Below are 20,267 nucleotides of genomic sequence, written 5' to 3'. Positions count from 1 at the left end.
ACCCCCAGCCACCCAAACACACATCCACACGTACACGCTCTTCTTCTCCTACCTCTCGGCAACCTAAGCGGGGCGCCGAACCGTCACCACCACCCCCCCCCCCTTCCCCTGCGCCTCCACAAACGCGTTTTAGTTTGGCCAATTTCTTGTACACATGAAATTGATCGGCGCGAGTTGCATTTTCAAGCAACTTGGAAAAAGTACTCCCTCCGTCCCGAATTACTTGCCGTAAAAAGAATGTATTTAGAACTAAAGTATATCTAGATACATCATTTTCTTCAACAAGTATTTTCGGATGGAGGAAGTACTATATCTTAACTTTGCAGGAAGGCCCCGCAGAACATGCATCCAGCATTTGAGCTAAAAAAAATCCTGAACTGAGCTAGGAAGCTAATTGAGCACAGTTAAGCAGTGCATGGCGCCGCACTAGCAGTACGCGCGCATGCGTGAGATATACATGACTAGGACAAGTAAGCTATAGTAGCACTCCAGGCAGAGGTAGGGGCCGGGGGGCAGCAGAATAGTTAGCACACGTACACTGGCATGCATATGCATGCAGCAGCGATGGAGATATACACATTTGCACCACTACAGCACCAGTACCATATCCATATATGATAGTATATCCCTTTTTTTTTGCAGGAAACCACCTATGATATGATATGATATGTCCATGCCACTATATACCGCGGTGAAAGATACAGCTGCTGCATTCAGGAAATTATATAGCCAGCGCGTGGGAACAGAGCAGGCTTGATGCAGCATGCTGAAAACACATCGATCGATCGTTCGTTCGTCGTCGACCTAGCCAGCCGGCTTCTCCCTCACGACCCCGGGTTGGTACGCGCTCAGCGTCACCGGCACATTTTCTATCTCCTCCCCCTTATATCCTTGCCCTCTTCCCGGGGTAACTCCCGGCCGGTATTTCACACCCACCACTTTGACGTACGCATACTCTTCGGCCCGAGCCAGCGAGCGGGCAACCTCTAGCGTGTGTGCGTGTTCATCTTCCCCGGCCGGCGCGCCGGCTCCTCTCCTCTTGTGGTGCACCGCGGGCTAGGGTTATCTAGGGTTTTATACCTCGTGCGTGTTGGTTGATCGGCCGCTTGGTGATTAGATGGAAGGATCGGGGGCAGGAGGAGGAGGAGGGGGAGGGGAAGGGGCGGTGTCGAAGAAGAAGAGCTCCAAGGAGGGGGAGGAGGAGAGCCTGCCGCCGGGGTTCCGGTTCCACCCCACGGACGAGGAGCTCATCACCTACTACCTCCGCGGCAAGATCGCCGACGCTGGCTTCACCGCTAGGGCCATCACCGAGGTTGACCTCAACAAGTGCGAGCCATGGGATCTCCCAGGTAACTATACCCAGTCAGAAATGTTCTTGAGCGCACGTCAGTGCATGCGTCCGTCTATGCATGTATGCACGACCAGTTCCGTTAGTTCCTTCGACGGGTGTTTCCATGGTTTTGTTTTTCTCCCCTGCCCAAGCAGCATGTATAAGCTGTGCCCTTTTAAAAGACAAATTGACTAGACTTCATACGCGCGTCGATCATGTTTTTCAAAAGCTATATAAAAGCCATAAACAACCTAGCGGTTTTCCTCGAGAGCATATGTGCAGGAGGACTTCATGCATAGATAAATTAATCAAGAATGGCGGATTCTTACAAGTTTAGACAATATATTGTAGAAATTTTGGTTGAGCACAATATACTTAAATATTTAAAACCTTCGTGTTTTGCGCTGTCGTCTCAAGATTATATGTGTCCCTCTCTCGTGGTTTCTTTTTTGGATAATGGAAACAGACAAATCCCCCAACTTCCGCACTTGAAAATGATGGAAACTATTACCATCGAACAACTAATTGGATGTTTGCATGGCTAAACAAATAAATTAAGAAAGGCGGATTCTTACAAAGTTCTACACAATATATTGAACGTACTGATTTCAAGCTTCAATTGTTACTTAACATGCACTCTTCAATTTCTTGTCGTTTGATACAATTTGTTTGGTTAGCTTCTAGCACAATTATACCTTCAACTGTATGATAGTACATGCATGAATATGCTCTTCTCATTTATTTTATTTTGCGTTATCGACTCGAGATTATATGTCTCCCTCTCAGACAACTCCCCCAACTTCTGCACTTAAAATGAGCAGAACTCTACTAATAGTTGTATAGTTAGAAACTATTACTAGCAAACAATTAATGAACTGGATGTTCTATTCTCTCCATGTATGCATGCACCTAGAATTACGATAGAATACTCTTAACCTGTACACATTAACTAACAATTATATGTGTATCATCGTCAATTGATTGAAATCCAGAGAAGGCGAAAATGGGCGAAAAGGAGTGGTACTTCTTCAGCCTAAGGGACCGCAAGTATCCGACCGGCGTGCGAACAAACCGTGCAACTAATGCTGGCTACTGGAAGACTACGGGGAAAGACAAGGAGATATTCACCGGGCAACCGCCATCGGCACAAGAGCTAGTCGGGATGAAGAAAACCCTAGTCTTCTACAAGGGGAGGGCTCCAAGAGGCGAGAAGAGTAACTGGGTCATGCACGAGTACCGCCTCCACCTGAAGCCGGCCTCCAAATCAAACAAGGTATATATGACATCTCTTCAATTTTTCTTCCAGAATATGCAATTTGTTTGTAATTTGCGCTAAGCGATTGCCATGCTAATACGATCATTCTATGTTTTTAAATTTGACTTGATTTATGTATTCTAGGATGAATGGGTGGTGTGCCGCATCTTCGCCAAGAGCCCGGGGGTGAAGAAGTACCCGTCGAGCACCAACGCGCACTCCCGGTCCCACCACCACCCGTACACGCTGGACATGGTCCCGCAGTTCCTCCCGACGCTGCTGGGGCACGACCTGTTCGGCGGCGGCCGCGGGCACCACCACCCCTACATGACCCCCGCCGACCTGGCGGAGCTCTCGCGCTTCGCCAGGGGCACGCCGGGGCTGCACCCGCACATCCAGCCGCACCCCGCCGCCGCCGGCTACCTCAACCCGCCGGGCCCGTTCACGCTCTCCAACCTCAACCTCAACCTCGGGGGCCCGTCGCCGCAGCATGCCCTCCACCACGCCATGTCGATGCCGATGGGCCAGCAGCAGCAGCAGCAGCAGGCGGGCGGCGCCAACGGCCAGGCGATGACGATGGAGCAGCACATGGCCGCGGGGCTCGGCGGCGTCCCGGCCGCCGGAGGGGACGGCGGGTTCGGCGGGGAGGGGCATGCTGCAGGGGGTGCTGGCATGAGGTACCAGAACCTGGACGTAGATCAGATGGTGGAGAGGTACTGGCCTGGTAGCTACTGATGAGTGTACGTAGGTTGTGTACGTGAGACGCCTGGGGTGTCAGGCGATTGTTGACTACAGTACGTAGGAGCAGGGCGATTTGAGTGATGTTTAATCTAGTCTCTTCGTTGTATCATCCATCATCTTCTCTGTTGGTTGTTCTTTGAGCATTTCAGGTTAGCTTTGGTCGTCCGCGCGCCTTGTACACAGACTGTTTGCCTTGCCTAACTGCGCGCTTGTATACATTCAGGATCAGCAGTGAGTTTATAAATAGTACTGGTATACTGTACTTGTTATGCGCGTCTGTGCCAGAGTTAAACGTGCATGCTGCGGATTTCTGAAATCAATTTGTTATTTCGGAGTTCACCACGAATTCAGGACTCACTGGAGAAAACCTAGTGACAGAGCCCTCCTGATCCCCTCCCTCCTCGACCCCTCTCCTCGAGCCGCTGCCGCCCCTCTCCTTGATCCCCTCCCTCCCGATCCGATCTAGAGTTTCGAGCCGCCGTTGCCACTCTCCTCGCTATTGCCGGAGCTCCGCGGGGCAAAGCCGAGGTGGGGGATGATGGCGGCGGCGGGACCTTCCTCTGTCGTGGCTCCGGGATGCGGTTGCGGTGGAGATCCACATGGGTGTCCTAGACGTGTGTGTCGTCCGGCGTCGACGACGCAACGTTAAGGGCCCCTCCGCCGTCGATGGCTCACCCATGCGGGGCGGTGGTTCCGGGCGGGGGTGTGGCTCCAGTCATGCGGTTTCCCTAAGGCAGACCTCACCCACGAGCGTGCTGGATGACGGAGGAGGTTGATTCGGTGGTCCAGACAGGGAAGGGCGTGAATTTGCCAAGGAAAGGTTGGTTCAGCCTCGAACAGAACCGTCACCGGCGGCGCCCACGAGCGTCCTTACCTCCTTCAAGACGTTGTGGGGCGATTCGCGTTCCCTGCGTGCTCCCATGGAAACCCCAAATTCAGCTTTTCCGTTCGTGCGTCGTCGCCCCATGGGCCATCATCTTTGGGGTTGTACATCGGCCGGAAGGACAAGTGTTTGGCTTGGTGGCTGGGCTCAGGTATCCGTATCGACGACAACGAGTCTTGATGGCAACGTGCAGCAGAGCCCCGATGCTGGATAATGGGTGCGAGCAGGAGGTTGGCATTGTCCGCCATCGTCGACGGCATAAAGGTCTAGCAAGATCAGTGTATTGATTGCTCCTGAAGATGGGATTGTGAAAAAAAAGGTGACGACGAGTTGTAGACGTGTGCATGCGGTGCACGCTGAAGGTTTGCTAAATCGGTTGATGCTCCTAACTAGCCATCGGGTGGCTTGATGAGGCCACCAGATTTCTTGATGTGCATGCACATCATCAATCTTGTAGGTAGGGAAAGATATCAATCTTGTAGGTAAGGGAAGATGGCTTTGGGTAGATCTACGTATTTATTTTATAACGTCATGTTGAATAATCCAATAAAGAGGAACATCATCAATTTTGTAGGTAGGGCAACAATTTTCACCAGGAAGATGGCTTTAGGTTGATCTATGTATTTATTTTATAAGGTTATGTTGAATAATGCAATAAAGATGGTTGTGTGCATCGCAAAGGCCAAGGGTAATCCTCCTTTTCCGGAAAAAAATGGAGACAACCTAGTACACTACTCCAGCGTAAAGCGACGTTGAATAGTTTTAATCTGAACTTTCAGTGACAAGCGATGGTACGTACGTTAGGAAGTTGTGAGCACGGATTGCCCCAAGTACACTCAAAACGCGCTAACAGCTGCAACATAATAAAGTGTCCACTAAAACGAATATCTGCATATTTAACCTCGTAAACCCTACTTAGCAACGTGATCACGCAGAAACGGCCGATACAATACATGGGGGACAAAATGGAGACACGGTTTGCGTGCAGCATAACTCAGGGTATATATTACACATGATTTAACCAGGACCAGGCGTCTCCTAATTTGTATCCAGCAGACTCGTCGTGAATGAATAATGCCTCATCGTACTTGATCTGCACAGTGCAAAGAGAGTTCAAAGGCCCGGTACAAAACTGACATGTGAATGATTTAGCACTTGCTTCACAGTTGTATGGAACAATTCAATATTCGAAGTATTAATCAAGGCTCAAGAAAAACATGTTCTGTTGTATCAAATATGAATTAAAAACTTATATATACTTCAATGTTCTTGTGAAAATAAGAGGACTGTTCCTTTGACCCAAACCTTTTGATGCCAACAAAGAAGGCCTAGATAGTGTGGGATTTGGATCAGATGTTACTGGTAACAAAGGAAGAATGTGGTACCTTCAACTACAGTGCTGCAGAACATAGGCAAACAGTCTACGGTCTACTTGTCTGCATGTCGGCGCTTGTGTCTCCGATGGCCATTGACCAAAACTTTGCCCTTATCACTCCGTGGGATTTTCTTCTTCTTGGTGATGCTGCATGAGAAATGGAAGGTTTCAGATCGAACAAGTACAGTCACAATTCACCTAAAGCCATGCCAAGCAACTATTAGCTGAAGCGTTTTAAATACACTACTGACCAGCAGACTTCTGTTAGGAGTATGTACAGAACATATACGGGCATAAGCAGCCAAGCAGCAGCCTACCAAGAGAGATAAGATATTTTAGACCATTTTATTTTAATCAGTAGAAACACATGTTATAAATTGACAGTTCAGTTTGTGCTTACCAGAAACCACACCAACTCCCCATTCACAAATTGTTTTAATAATTCATGTTGGTGCATGTAATCCAAGATAGTTACCTGAGCCTGAAAAGGAAAATTGCTTAGATTATTAGATACATGACTTGGATCTTCAGGCCATTTTATTGCAGTTGCTAATAGCAGAGAGATGTAGTATCGTTCAAGGTAAGTACGAAGGTTAGTTAACCACGATGCTGTTTCATGCAGCCTATTTCACCCACTAGCGTATACACAGTTCAACACAGGTTAGAGCAATTCAGCAGTAGTAGTAGCATACAAAAAGTAGTGTCAAAAAATGTCTTATATTTTGATATGGACGGAGTACATAATAAGTTTCTGGATCAAGACAGTATTTGAACCAACCAATTACCTAAGGTGCACAAAGTTTATATTTATTTTTTGAAAAAATGTAAAAAAAATCCCAGCATTGATAGAAAAGGAGTTTAATTACAAGCCTCCCGCAGCAGTCACATGCGACTACAGCAGGGCAAGTGGCAGCCCACAGCTGCTTAAGCCAAAACCCAGGCACTAGCTTCAGTTTTGATGGCATCCAAGAACTGTGCAAGGTTGGGGTGCACGCCCTTGGGGGAGGAACAAGAGGGAGGGTGTATCTCCAAGAAATTCTGGTAGGTCAGTACTCCCTCTGTATCAAAATATAAGACGTTTTTTGACACTGCCATAGTGTCAAAACAGAGGGAGTAGTATTTACCAAATAACCATACAGAAGGCCAAAGTGACATTATTAAACTATAACTAACTGTGAAGTTATATATATAGGTCTAAAAAATCTCATTAGATTGATTGATGAAATAATTCTATTAGAGGGCTGCAAAATTTACCAATGATACAGTGCAATATGCAGCAGAGAAAAATGCAGATACAGTGCTCAAGGATTATATAAGAATATATGAAAACAATAAAATTCAGCCAAGTGTTCAATAACTCAAAACAATAAAATTAACAATAACAGAAGCATAAAATGTCTAAAACAACAAAGCATTAATATTTAACTGGAAATGAGAAGCTGGAATACTTGAGATAACAAGAAAATTTAAGAGAAGAAATACCTGCTGATGGTATAAAGTAGCTGTGTCGCGAAGCTTTTCATACTCCTGGCCTGCCTTTTCAGTGTAAGGCTTCAGGGTGGTTTTAAGTTTGTCAACATGTGGTTTACTGGCCTTAGCAACTTGATCAATATAAGGTTTGGATAACTTCTTGGCTTCCTGAAAAAATATAATCAAGCGACATCAATTTACTACAATGACAACACTATGGCCTAAGTGCAATTGCTAAACAAAGAGGATCTAGTGTACCTGGAAATAGGGATCAGCAAGCTCATGTGCTTTCACAACATGAGGTGAGATAGCATCCTTTGATGCTTGATAAAGCTCTACTGATTTTGCTGAGACCATTTGCACATAAGGTTCTGCAATTTCCTTTGCAGTAGCCCAATTTTCTTTAATGACAGGAATCCATTTCTTCAATGATAAAAAAAGCATTGTTAGTGAAAATGAATAAAGATGCAAAAACTCAGAAACATCATGTGATACTTGCCTCACATGACATCCATATACAATAAGAATTGGCCATAAACACATGCATATATGACGTTTTTTAACATTTCAAATAAACTCTATGCTATTTTCTGACCCACAATCCCAGGAACAAGAATATTACCGCCTTAGCAGTTTCTATATGGGGTTCGGCCCATTCCTTCGCCTGCACTGTTTTCTCTGATGCCTGCAGTGATTTAATTGACAGGTTATAAACAAATACATGATGTGTTCAGCTTGGCATATTTCATAATCAAAATAAAAGCATAAATAAGCTAGGAGGCACCTTTTGCAATAAATTGTTGACAGCAGGTTTTCCATGTTCACTCCAGTGACTTGACATCAACTCCTACATGATAACATGATGAGTGTGTTGCGAAAAAGCAAAGTAAGAAGAGGCATAGTGCTTAGGTTAACTACTCCACTTATACCATATAGTGAGCTGCATGTGCTGCTAACCAAGGTGGCAACCATGCTCCATGAACCTGCCAAAAAGTAACAATCAGTAAACTACTCGCCACAATAATCACTTGTTAGATGAGGTTCAAATCATGTAAAGTGGAAGGATGGATTACACCCATGACAGGCATCGTCGTCATTATCATCCTTATCAGGAAGTTCTCAATGTACAAGTCACAACATGTGCCAGACAACAAAGATGCACAGATACACATCACACTCAGGTTCAGTGATTAGAAGATACTATGTTATCATTATGTAAAACTTCATATAGTTTACACCAGGCTGAGCTGGCAACTAAGTTGCATTTGAAATGTATTTTTGAAAACAACACTGACATACTGCACTAAGAGTGTGGAGCAAATAGGAAAAGGCTAATACAGTCTAGAATCTGTCATGTTACCTTACTGACATATTCACATGACAGCAGCTACAACAATAGAATGAAAATTACCTCTCCGAGCTGCTCTGATTTTGCTGTTGCTTCTAACTGCACCTTCATCAGCTCCTCCTACAAACACCAAAACAAAGGATTGAGGAGAATGCATCATGAAACTGCATAACAAAAATGTACCACTGTAGTCACATATATCACAAACCTCTGCAGCTTTAAGAGCATTTTTAGTCTTCTGAATCCTAACCTTTTGCTCGCCGCTTGTCTTTTGAAGCTATTAAAAAAAACATTATCAACTTGAGGACAGTATTCACCTAACAAAAAAGGTGGATTCAAGGGATATACCCTTGATTTCCCCGAAAGTCATGCAGGACAGCAGGATATGAGCCTTATCCCATTTTTGGTTTCACAACTATAACGTTTTAATAGGGAATGAGGCTCAGCTCTCCCTAAAATTAAGGAGATGATAATATATCATGCAGCCTGTTATATAATACTACGGAAATTCTCACTGTTTTCCAAAACATTTTCTTCCCTGAAACAGTATCATCATCAAATACGCTAAAACATTCCAGATTCTTCTTTAGAATTTACCCTTACTTTTGAGAAGTGTGCTGTAGCAAAGTTTTATATAGCATTGGAATCACATACAAAAAAGAAAATAGCAGCATGAACCATCGTTAACCCACTATGAGTCTGTAACAATGTATCGATCTCCTTTTTAACCATACCAAATTTATCATGTAATAAATGCAGAAACGGCAACAATGACGACTTAATCGGTGACAGCACCACAAGAGTTTATCAAAGGATTGGGCAATTACAAGCTTGTCCAAGAATTGTTACCTAAGTGTAGAAAAATAAAGATGCACATTAGCACAACAGACGACCACAGTCGAATACTTACTCTATCCAGCTTAGCATTCAGCTCTTGCACCTTCTTCTCTGCATCGGTGGCTCTAGCCTCCATGGTCGCCTTTTTGTTATTCTGTGCTTCTATGTCCTTCTTGAGCTTCTCAATCTGGAATAAGAAAGATAAGAAACCACATAATCCTAATTGTTGCACTCAAGTTTTAGACGTTTCATACACCCAATACCTGCTTCTCAAGCTCAATAGCCCGGGCATTGACCTTGCCTGCCTGCTCCTTTGCAGCTATAGATCCCTTTGACTGCATATGTAGCAACAGATGAGCATAATCGCTTTATCAGGGAGCAGGAATATAGTACAATATATTGTCCTTCACGAGATGGGTCACCTGGAGGGAAGTTATCTCATTCTGCAGAGTAGCAATGTTCTGTGACATCTCCCCAGTTACCTTTTCCAGTGTTTCGATGCCGCCGTCCTTGCTATTCAGCTCCAGTGTCTGTGCTGCAATGCTCGACTCTGCAAGGTGACAATAGCTGCACTGTTTCAGAAAGGATCAAGTGGCACAAACATGTTGCAATGACTAGAAAATGATTTTACTCAAACAAAAATTCTCGGGAGAATTGATTATAACCCCCCCCCCCCCCCCAGCTCGTGTGCCTTGGATCTTAAGCCCCTTTCTTCGTCTCCCTTCCTTCTAACCCCCTCAGTTCTGTTTCGTTGTTGCTAATTTCCCCCTTTGGCATAGTTATCTCTTCATTAAGCTAATAATCCAATATATTAGTCTAATTATATTCTGAAATGACCACTGCGCCCTCGTATGTTTTCTTCAAGTCGCAAGACAGAGAAGTCGCTCGTTCGTTTATGTTTCTGCTCGTCCCGTCAGTCGCGAGACAGAGATGGCTTGCTCGGCCATGTTCGGCGTCACACTGGACTAGGTGCCAGGGAAAACGGAGGAGGAAGGGAGATAGTAGAGTTGGGTGCGCGCGTGCTCACTCCGGTTCGTTCGGTAGCGGCGGACGACCAGGAGACGCGGGGTCGACCCGGAGGCGGGCGGGGCCATGGATTGGGGCCAGGAGCGCGCCCGGCAGCCGGTTGGAGTAGAGATTGGTGGTGACCGGCGGAGCTGAGGCTTGGCGGCGGCCGGCTGAGCTGAGGTCTGCGTCGATCTGGGGCTGGGTAGAAACTGAAGAGCAGTTCTGTCTAATCAGATGCCCTTTGGTTGGTTATATATTGACAAATATGTTAAGGATGCCAAAGGGGGGAGTTAGCAACAACAAGACCGAACTGGGGGGCTTAGAAGGAAGGGAGACGAAGGAAGGGGCTTAAGATCCAAGGCACACGAGCTGGGGGGGTTATAATCAATTCTCCCAAAATTCTCAAGTGACTTGACACCGTCTGTTTCACATTGTAACAAAAACTGTTTCAACCAAAGACATGCCCATGGAGAACCTCCAACTGAACCAAACCGGAGTAATTGTGTTCTTAACGCTACAAGCTCCTTCATGCATTTCAATGGTAGTTCAAGCAAGGGGCACTGGTTCCATGGCGAATTCCAGTTAGACTAAATGGCAGAACTGGCTCTCTATTCAGCGACAAACGAAAAACATAGGACTGGAGGAGCAACAACGAAGCTATTGCCCAACATTGCCACCAATTAGCCTGAAGAATTTCCTCTAGCCTGCATCTATGGATCCCTATTCAGCGGCCTTAACACAATCTCTCTAAGCCACCGACCAATATGTCCACTAATTACCAAATCCTTCCCCTATCTCGTCAAATCGCAGAAGCGCCTAGTTCGCCAGACCAAATTGCCCCCAAAACCCTAGCAAACCCCAGCGAAGCCGCTCGAAGCAGCATCAGAAATCCCAACCAACCACACCCACCCTCCCCAGAACCGAATCGAGCGGAGCAAGACGCACGCACCTAGCGCGGCGACCTTCGCCCTGAGCTGCCCCAGCTCGGCCGCGAGCACCGCCTCCTCCTGGGCCCTCGCCTTCGCCGCGATCTCCTCCGGCCGCACGTCCCCCGCTGCCGCCGCCTCCTGCGCCGCCGCACCGGCGACCGCGAGAAGCAGCACCAGCAGCGCCGCCGCCGCCGCGAGCAGCCCCGGGATCCGCATCTCGCAGATGGTGAAGTGCTAGGGGCCGAGGAAGGAAGGAGGAGAGTAATAGGAGTGCTCGCCTCGTAGCCTCGCTCCTCGGAGGCAGCAAGCCCAGATCGTTTTTCAACCGAGTTCAAGAGGGCGCACGTGGGTGCGGCGCTGGCTGCCGTGCCGAGGGAGGGGAGGGACAAGGGTGCGCGGCACGCGCCGCGTGCATCTGGGTTGTATCACTGCCCGGTGGGCCTGAGGATCCCGCTCCTTTAGGGCTTGTAAAATGCAAGATGTGTTTAGGAAGGTGCTTACAAAATTAGAGCATCTTCTCCCTTTAAAGTTTTTCTTATTGGCCTTCTGTTGAGGATTGAACAAAGGTGTAAAGAGGCATCGGATCTGGAGCTTTCTAAACTTATATTACATAAAGCTTGCTATATGATCTGGCGTGACAAACCAGCACTCTAACCAACTGAACTATTTCCCCCTTTCGTAACTAATGTCAATTCACATCTTGACTGCCCGACTCATTTTGAAAACACTGGAAGCTGTTGATCCCAGCATAGCATTCAAGACAATTGTTCCCTCTTCGGTCTCCCTCCATCCCCTTCGTTTGTTTTGGGTCTCACCGCACGCACTTACTTAATGAGTGAGTGAAGATCTTCCTTCCCCCTTGTGTTTTGCCAAGGACTGAGTCCTCACTTGTGACGGAAAAAAGTCTATCATCCCACCTGGCCTAACCGGGGGGACAGTCTACAAGAAGCCGGCGAAGCTTTAGCCATTGGACCACATCCATCCATCCTCCTACCTAAAGACATTTTTTTCTTGTTCGTTCTTCGAATTACGCTAGTGGAGACTAATCCTTCCGGCTAATGAAGATACTACCCCAGTCTTTCCATTCATTCCTAGTGGATCCTTCTTATCCCTTTTCATTGAACGGACCAAGTTCACCTATACGAGAGTGAGGAATAGAAATCCTACAATCAACTTCCCACATTTGATGTCCCGTTTAACGATTCTATTGCGTCTTTAGAAAAAAAATGGAGAAGGACAATGGTCGTTAGTCAGAAAAGCTATAACTATCAATTCAAATTTTGAATGAATAAAATCTCCCCAAGTAGGATTCAAACCTATGACCAGCCAGTTAACAACCGACCGCTCTACCACTGAGCTACTGAGGAATAACGGACTTAAGGAAGGTGACTCACGTTCTTTGGCTCAACCAACCACCGACCGAAAATCCAAAATGTGTGTCACTTTTTCTCTTTCACATAAACCGGGAGAAAGGGTGACGATAGCAATCCCCTTTGCCTCCCCGGCCGGGGCAGGACAAGGGTGAAAGATCGTGGATGTCGCCTAGAGGGGGGTGAATAGGCGCTTTAAAATAATTACGGTTTAGGCTTGAACAAATGCGGAATAAACCTAGCGGTTAATTTGCTAAGCACAAAACTTAAAACAACTAGGCTCACCTATGTGCACCAACAACTTATGCTAAGCAAGATAAACTACTAGGTGATAGCAAGATATATGACAAGAAACAATATGGCTATCACAAAGTAAAGTGCATAAGTAAAGAGCTCGGGTAAGAGATAACCGAGGCACGCGGAGACGACGGTGTATCCCGAAGTTCACACCCTTGCGGATGCTAATCTCCGTTTGGAGCGGTGTGGGGCACAATGCTCCCCAAGAAGCCACTAGGGCCACCGTAATCTCCTCACGCCCTTGCACAATGCAAGATGTCGTGATTCCACTAAGGGACCCTTGAGGGCGGTCACCGAACCCGTACAAATGGCAACCCTTGGGGGAGGTCACCGAATCCGTACACTTTGGCAACCCTTGGGGGCGGTCATCGGTACCCGTCAAATTGCTCGGGGCGATCTCCACAACCTAATTGGAGACCCCGACGCTTGCGCGGAGCTTTACACCACAATGATTGAGCTCCGAACACCACCAACCATCTAGGGCTCCCAAACACCCAAGAGGAACAAGCTCAAGGGTACCAAGCACCCAAGAGTAATAAGCTTCTCAACTTGTAACTTCCACGTATCATGTGGAGAACTCAAACCGATGCACCAAATGCAATGGCAAGGCCACACGGAGTGCCCAAGTCCTTCTCTCTCAAATCCCACCAAAGCAACTAATGCTAGGGAGGAAAATGAGAGGAAGAACAAGAAGGAGAACACCAAGAACTCCAAGATCTAGATCCAAGGGGTTCCCCTCACAAAGAGGAGGTGATCGGTGGAAATGTGGATCTAGATCTCCTCTCTCTTTTCCCTCAAAAACTATCAAGAATCCATGGAGGGATTGAGAGTTAGCAAGCTCAAAGAAGGTCAACAATGGGGGCAAAAATGAGCTCAAGAGATTGGGTTCATTGGGGAAGAAGACCCCCTTTTATAGGTGGGAAAAAATCCAACCGTTATGCTCACAGTCTGCACAGAGCGATACTACCGCTCCAAGGAGCGGTACTACCGCTAGGGCGGAAGTACCCCTTTGAAAAATAACAGCGAGGAGGCAAAAGGCCAGTAGAACCGCCAGAGCGGTACTACCGCTCGTCCTCACGGTACTACCGCAAATGGTAACGGTACAAAAAAATACTTCCATGCCTACTTCCGCTGAGCAAAACACGAGATTTTGGTCCGGAGCGGTACTACCGCTCAGGAGCCGCGGTAGTACTGCTCTGGAGCGGTAGTAAAAAATTACATCTGCTCTAGCCACGGTAGTACCGCTGCAGCCTTTACAAAAACAGCCATAACTTCTGCAAACGGACTCCGAATTCAACGAAACCAAGCTTGTTGGAAATCTAATAACACAATATTGATAGAAATATCAATAAGAAGAAAATGAGAAAAGGCCCATAAGAAAATGGTGAGAACCCTTCCTCGGAAAAGACCGGTAAAACCTCCAATACCGAAAACATCATAGAAGATGCATGCGAACTCCGTTTTCGATGAACTCAAGCTTGTCATCAAGATGACCATAAGCTCTAAGAATCACAAAGAGAACCAAACAAGAACCAAGAAAGATGATGCAAGGATGCAATGGTTTGATCTCTCTACGAATGATACGATCAAGCTACTCATCGAGAGCCCCCCTTGATAGTACGGCAATCGATCCTATGACCCGGTCTCCCAACTACCATCATGAGACCAGTAAAATAGAAAACCTATCAAGGGCAAACCTTTGCCTTGCACATGTTTCACTTGAGCTAGATGATGACGATCTTGACTCCCTCAAGTTGGACCACCTTTCTTGATTGTGTTGGCTCGATGAAGACTAGTTGATTGCTCCCCAATACTCCACTATGGGTGAGCCACTCTTCCGCACATCTTCACAAGTCCATTGTCACCATAATGGACGGCAAGCTTCAAGCATTTGATCTCTTCGTGATGCTTCACTTGAATTTGCACACCGCAACCTAACCCCACAAAGAACTCCCACGAAGACCATGGGTTAGTACACAAAGCGTAATGGACAATGCTTACCATACCATGGGATCACTTGATCCCTCTGTACATCGTGTACGCTTTATGTGTTGACCAACTTGATTCACTCTTGACTTAGTCTTGATCAACCTTGATTCTTTCCAACTCTCTTCATTTGGATGATGCCTTGAAGGTAAACATGAATGATCAAACAATCTTCTTCTTCAAGACATGCTTGCAATAAGCTCAACTCTCAAATGACCAATCTTTGGATAATTCCTTGAATAGCACCTTGGTCGACACAAACTCTCCTTGAAACCAACACATGTACTTCAAAAAAAGCCTATGGACAAAACCTTCAAATATAACTCAAGGCAACCATTAGTCCATAGAGATTGTCATCAATTACCAAAACCAAACATGGGGGCACCGCATGTTCTTTCAATCTCCCCCATTTTGGTAATTGATGACAATCACTTTCATGGGAGTTTATACAAGGAATTATGCATCACCAAGCAATGCAACAACCAATAATGCATGCGTACGAGATGCAAATGCTTAGGAACAAAACCAAAGCAAGGAGAAAACTCTGAAGACTTCTCCACAAAACTCTCTGAAACTTCTCCCCTTGAAGACATGCTTGCAATAAGCTCAACTCTCAAATGACCAATCTTTGGATAATTCCTTGAATAGCACCTTGGTCGACACAAACTCTTCTTGAAACCAACACATATACTCCAAGAAAAGCCTATGGACAAAACCTTCAAATATAACTCAAGGCAACCATTAGTCCATAGAGATTGTCATCAATTACCAAAACCAAACATGGGGGCACCGCATGTTCTTTCAATCTCCCCCATTTTGGTAATTGATGACAATCACTTTCACGAGAGTTTATACAAGGAATTATGCATCACCAAGCAATGCAACAACCAATAATGCATGCGTATTGTTGGGTAACATAGTAATTTCAAAAAAATTCCTACGCACACACAAGAACATGGTGATGCATAGCAACGAGAGGGGAGAGTGTTGTCTACGTACCCTCGTAGACCGGAAACGGAAGTGTTGACACAATGTAGAGGAAGTAGTCGTACGTCTTCCCGATCCGACCGATCCAAGTACCGAACGTACGGCACCTCTGAGTTCTGCACACGTTCAACTCGGTGACGTCCCTCGAGCTCCGATCCAGCCGAGTGTTGAGGGAGAGTTTCGTCAGCATGACGGCGTGATGATGGTGATGATGTTCTACCGACGCAGGGCTTCGCCTAAGCACTGCTACGATATGACCGAGGTGGGATATGGTGGAAGGGGGCACCGCACACGGCTAAGGAACGATCACGAAGATCAACTTGTGTGTCATGGGGTGCCCCCTTGCCCCCGTATATAAAGGAGGGAGAGGGGGAGGTGCGGCCGGCCCTAGGGGTGCGCCTGGAGGAGTCCTACTCCCACCGAGAGTAGGACTCCCCTCTCTTGCCTTGTTGGAGAAGGAAAGGGGAAGGGGAAAAGAGGAAAGGGGGGCGCCGCCCCCCCTTCCTTGTCCTATTCGGACTAGGGGGGAGGGGGCGCGCGGCCTGCCCTGGCCGGCCCTCCTCTTCTCCCTTAGGGCCCATGTAGGCCCATTAACCCCCGGGGGGGTTCCGGTAACCCCCCGGTACTCAGGTAAAATCCCGATTTCACCCGGAACGTTTCTGATATCCAAATATAGGCTTCCAATATATCAATCTTCATGTCTCGACCATTTCGAGACTCCTCGTCATGTCCGTGATCACATCCGGGACACCGAACAACCTTCGGTACATCAAAACACAAAAACCCTAATTACGATCGTCACCGAACTTTAAGCGTGAGGACCCTACGGGTTCGAGAACTATGTAGACATGACCGAGACACGTCTCCGGTCAATAACCAATAGCGGAACCTGGATGCTCATATTGGCTCCTACATATTCTACGAAGATCTTTATCAGTCAGACCGCATAACAACATACGTTGTTCCCTTTGTCATCGGTATGTTACTTGCCCGAGATTCGATCGTCGGTATCTTAATACCTAGTTCAATCTCGTTACCGGCAAGTCTCTTTACTCGTTCCATAATACATCATCTCGCAACTAACTTATTAGTTGCAATGCTTGCAAGGCTTGAGTGATGTGCATTATCGAGAGGGCCCAGAGATACCTCTCCGACAATCGGAGTGACAAATCCTAATCTCGAAATATGCCAACCCAACAAATACCTTCGGAGACACCTGTAGAGCACCTTTATAATCACCTAGTTATGTTGTGACGTTTGGTAGCACACAAAGTGTTCCTCCGGTAAACGGGAGTTGAATAATCTCATAGTCATAGGAACATGTATAAGTTATGAAGAAAGCAATAGCAACAAACTAAACGATCAAGTGCTAAGCTAACAGAATGGGTCAAGTTAATCACATCATTCTCCTAATGATGTGATCCCGTTAATCAAATGACAACTCATGTCTATGGTTAGGAAACATAACCATCTTTGATCAACGAGCTAGTCAAGTAGAGGCATACTAGTGACATTTTGTTTGTCTATGTATTCACACATGTATTATGTTTCCGGTTAATACAATTCTAGCATGAATAATAAACATTTATCATGATATAAGGAAATAAATAATAACTTTTATTATTGCCTCTAGGGCATATTTCCTTCAGTCTCCCACTTGCACTAGAGTCAATAATCTAGATTACACAGTAATGATTCTAACACCCATGGAGCCTTGGTGCTGATCATGTTTTGCTCGTGGAAGAGGCTTAGTCAGCGGGTCTGCAACATTCAGATCCGTATGTATCTTGCAAATTTCTATGTCTCCCACTTGGACTAAAATCCCGAATGGAATTGAAGCGTCTCTTGATGTGCTTGGTTCTCTTGTGAAATCTGGATTCCTTTGCCAAGGCAATTGCACCAGTATTGTCACAAAAGATTTTCATTGGACCCGATGCACTAGGTATGACACCTAGATCGGATATGAACTCCTTCATCCAGACTCCTTCATTTGCTGCTTCCGAAGCAGCTATGTACTCCGCTTCACATGTAGATCCCGCCACAACGCTTTGTTTAGAACTGCACCAACTAACAGCTCCACCCTTTAATGTAAACACGTATCCGGTTTGTGATTTGGAATCGTCCGGATCAGTGTCAAAGCTTGCATCAACGTAACCATTTTCGATGAGCTCTTTGTCACCTCCATATACGAGAAACATATCCTTAGTTCTTTTCAGGTACTTCAGGATGTTCTTGACCGCTGTCCAGTGATCCACTCCTGGATTACTTTGGTACCTTCCCTGCTAGACTTATAGCAAGGCACACATCAGGTCTGGTACACAGCATTGCATACATGATAGAGCCTATGGCTGAAGCATAGGGAACAACTTTCATTTTCTCTCTATCTTTTGCAGTGGTCGGACATTGAGTCTTACTCAATTTCACACCTTGTAACACAGGCAAGAACCCTTTCTTTGCTTGATCCATTTTGAACTTCTTCAAAATTTTGTCAAGGTATGTGCTTTGTGAAAGTCCAATTAAGCGTCTTGATCTATCTTTATAGATCTTAATGCCCAATATGTAAGCAGCTTCACCGAGGTCTTTCATTGAAAAACTCTTATTCAAGTATCCCTTTATGCTATCCAGAAATTCTATATCATTTCCAATCAATAATATGTCATCCAGATATAATATCAGAAATGCTACAGAGCTCCCACTCACTTTCTTGTAAATACAGGCTTCTCCAAAAGTCTGTACAAAACCAAATGCTTTGATCACATTATCAAAGCGCTTATTCCAACTCCGAGAGGCTTGCACCAGTCCATAAATGGATCGCTGGAGCTTGCACACTTTGTTAGCTCCCTTTGGATCGACAAAACCTTCTGGTTGCATCATATACAACTCTTCTTCCAGAAATCCATTCAGGAATGCAGTTTTGACATCCATCTGCCAAATTTCATAATCATAAAATGCGGCAATTGCTAACATGATTCGGACAGACTTAAGCATCGCTACGGGTGAGAAGGTCTCATCATAGTCAATCCCTTGAACTTGTCAAAAACCTTTCGCAACAAGTCGAGCTTTGTAGACAGTAACATTACCGTCAGCGTCAGTCTTCTTCTTGAAGATCCATTTATTCTCAATTGCTTGCCGATCAACGGGCAAGTCAACCAAAGTCCACACTTTGTTCTCATACATGGATCCCATCTCAGATTTCATGGCTTCTAGCCATTTTGCGGAATCTGGGCTCACCATCGCTTCTTCATAGTTCGTAGGTTCATCATGATCTAGTAGCATGACTTTCAGAACAGGATTACCATACCACTCTGGTGCGGATCTTACTCTGGTTGATCTATGAGGTTCAGTAGTAACTTGATCTGAAGTTTCATGATCATTATCATTAGCTTCCTCACTAATTGGTGTAGGTGTCACAGAAACTATTTTCTGTGATGAACTACTTTCCAATAAGGGAGCAGGTACAGATACCTCATCAAGTTCTACTTTCCTCCCACTTACTTATTTCGAGAGAAACTCATTCTCTAGAAAAACTCCAAATTTAGTAACAAAAGTCTTGCCTTCGGATCTGTGATAGAAGGTGTACCCAACAGTCTCCTTTGGGTATCCTATGAAGACACATTTCTCCTATTTGGGTATCCTATGAAGACACATTTCAAAATGATAGCGGTAAATCTGTAAGAGACATCATAGATCGCACCATATCTAGTAAAGTACGATTACGACTTTCGGACACACCATTACGCTGTGGTGTTTCGGGTGGCGTGAGTTGCGAAACTATTCCGCATTGTTTCAAATGTAGACCAAACTCGTAACTCAAATATTCTCCTCCACGATCAGATCGTAGAAACTTTATTTTCTTGTTACGATGATTTTCAACTTCACTCTGAAATTCTTTGAACTTTTCAAATGTTTCAGACTTATGCTTCATTAAGTAGATATACCCATATCTGCTTAAATCATCTGTGAAGGTGAGAAAATAACGATATCCGCCACGAGCCTCAACATTCATTGGACCACATACATCTGTATGTATGATTTCCAACAAATTCGTTGCTCTCTCCATAGTACCGGAGAAAAACATTTTGGTCATCTTACCTATGAGGCACGTTCGCAAGTACCAAGTGATTCATAATCAAGTGGTTCCAAAAGTCCATCAGTATGGAGTTTCTTCATGCGCTTTACACCGATATGACCTAAACGGCAGTGCCACAAATAAGTTGCACTATCATTATCAACTCTGCATCTTTTGATTTCCACATTATGAATATGTGTATCACTACTATTGAGATTCATCAAAAATAGACCACTCTTCAAGGGTGCATGACCATAAAAGATATTACTCATATAAATAGAACAACCATTATTCTCTGATTTAAATGAATAACTGTCTCGCATCAAACAAGATCCAGATATAATGTTCATGCTCAACGCTGGCACCAAATAACAATTATTTA

General features: G+C 45.5%; 2 protein-coding genes across 2 annotated transcripts; one reads left to right on the top strand and one right to left on the bottom strand.

Annotated features, from left to right (window-relative positions):
- Positions 1-902: 902 nt before the first annotated feature.
- Positions 903-3,595, top strand: LOC125509844 (NAC domain-containing protein 92-like). The gene is made up of 3 exons (XM_048674871.1): positions 903-1,349; positions 2,323-2,603; positions 2,730-3,595. The coding sequence occupies exons 1-3, from the start codon at positions 1,118-1,120 to the stop codon at positions 3,318-3,320; spliced, it is 1,104 nt and encodes a 367-aa protein (XP_048530828.1). The 5' UTR covers positions 903-1,117; the 3' UTR covers positions 3,321-3,595.
- A 1,468-nt stretch (positions 3,596-5,063) lies between these two features.
- LOC125509843 lies at positions 5,064-11,524 on the bottom strand. The gene is made up of 15 exons (XM_048674870.1): positions 11,197-11,524; positions 9,662-9,789; positions 9,503-9,574; positions 9,313-9,426; positions 8,611-8,679; positions 8,466-8,522; positions 7,984-8,037; positions 7,839-7,901; positions 7,677-7,739; positions 7,313-7,477; positions 7,067-7,222; positions 5,985-6,065; positions 5,836-5,897; positions 5,595-5,731; positions 5,064-5,302 (listed from the first exon to the last, which is right to left on the bottom strand). Exons 1-14 carry the CDS (start codon positions 11,390-11,392, stop codon positions 5,638-5,640), a joined length of 1,374 nt encoding a protein of 457 aa, XP_048530827.1. The 5' UTR covers positions 11,393-11,524; the 3' UTR covers positions 5,064-5,302; positions 5,595-5,637.
- Positions 11,525-20,267: the final 8,743 nt, after the last annotated feature.

This window comes from Triticum urartu, chromosome 5 (assembly GCF_003073215.2).
Source record: "Triticum urartu cultivar G1812 chromosome 5, Tu2.1, whole genome shotgun sequence".
Taxonomy (NCBI): Eukaryota; Viridiplantae; Streptophyta; class Magnoliopsida; order Poales; family Poaceae; genus Triticum; species Triticum urartu.
The sequence above is the reverse complement of the archived record's forward strand: the minus strand, read 5'-3'. Positions and strand labels throughout refer to the sequence as shown.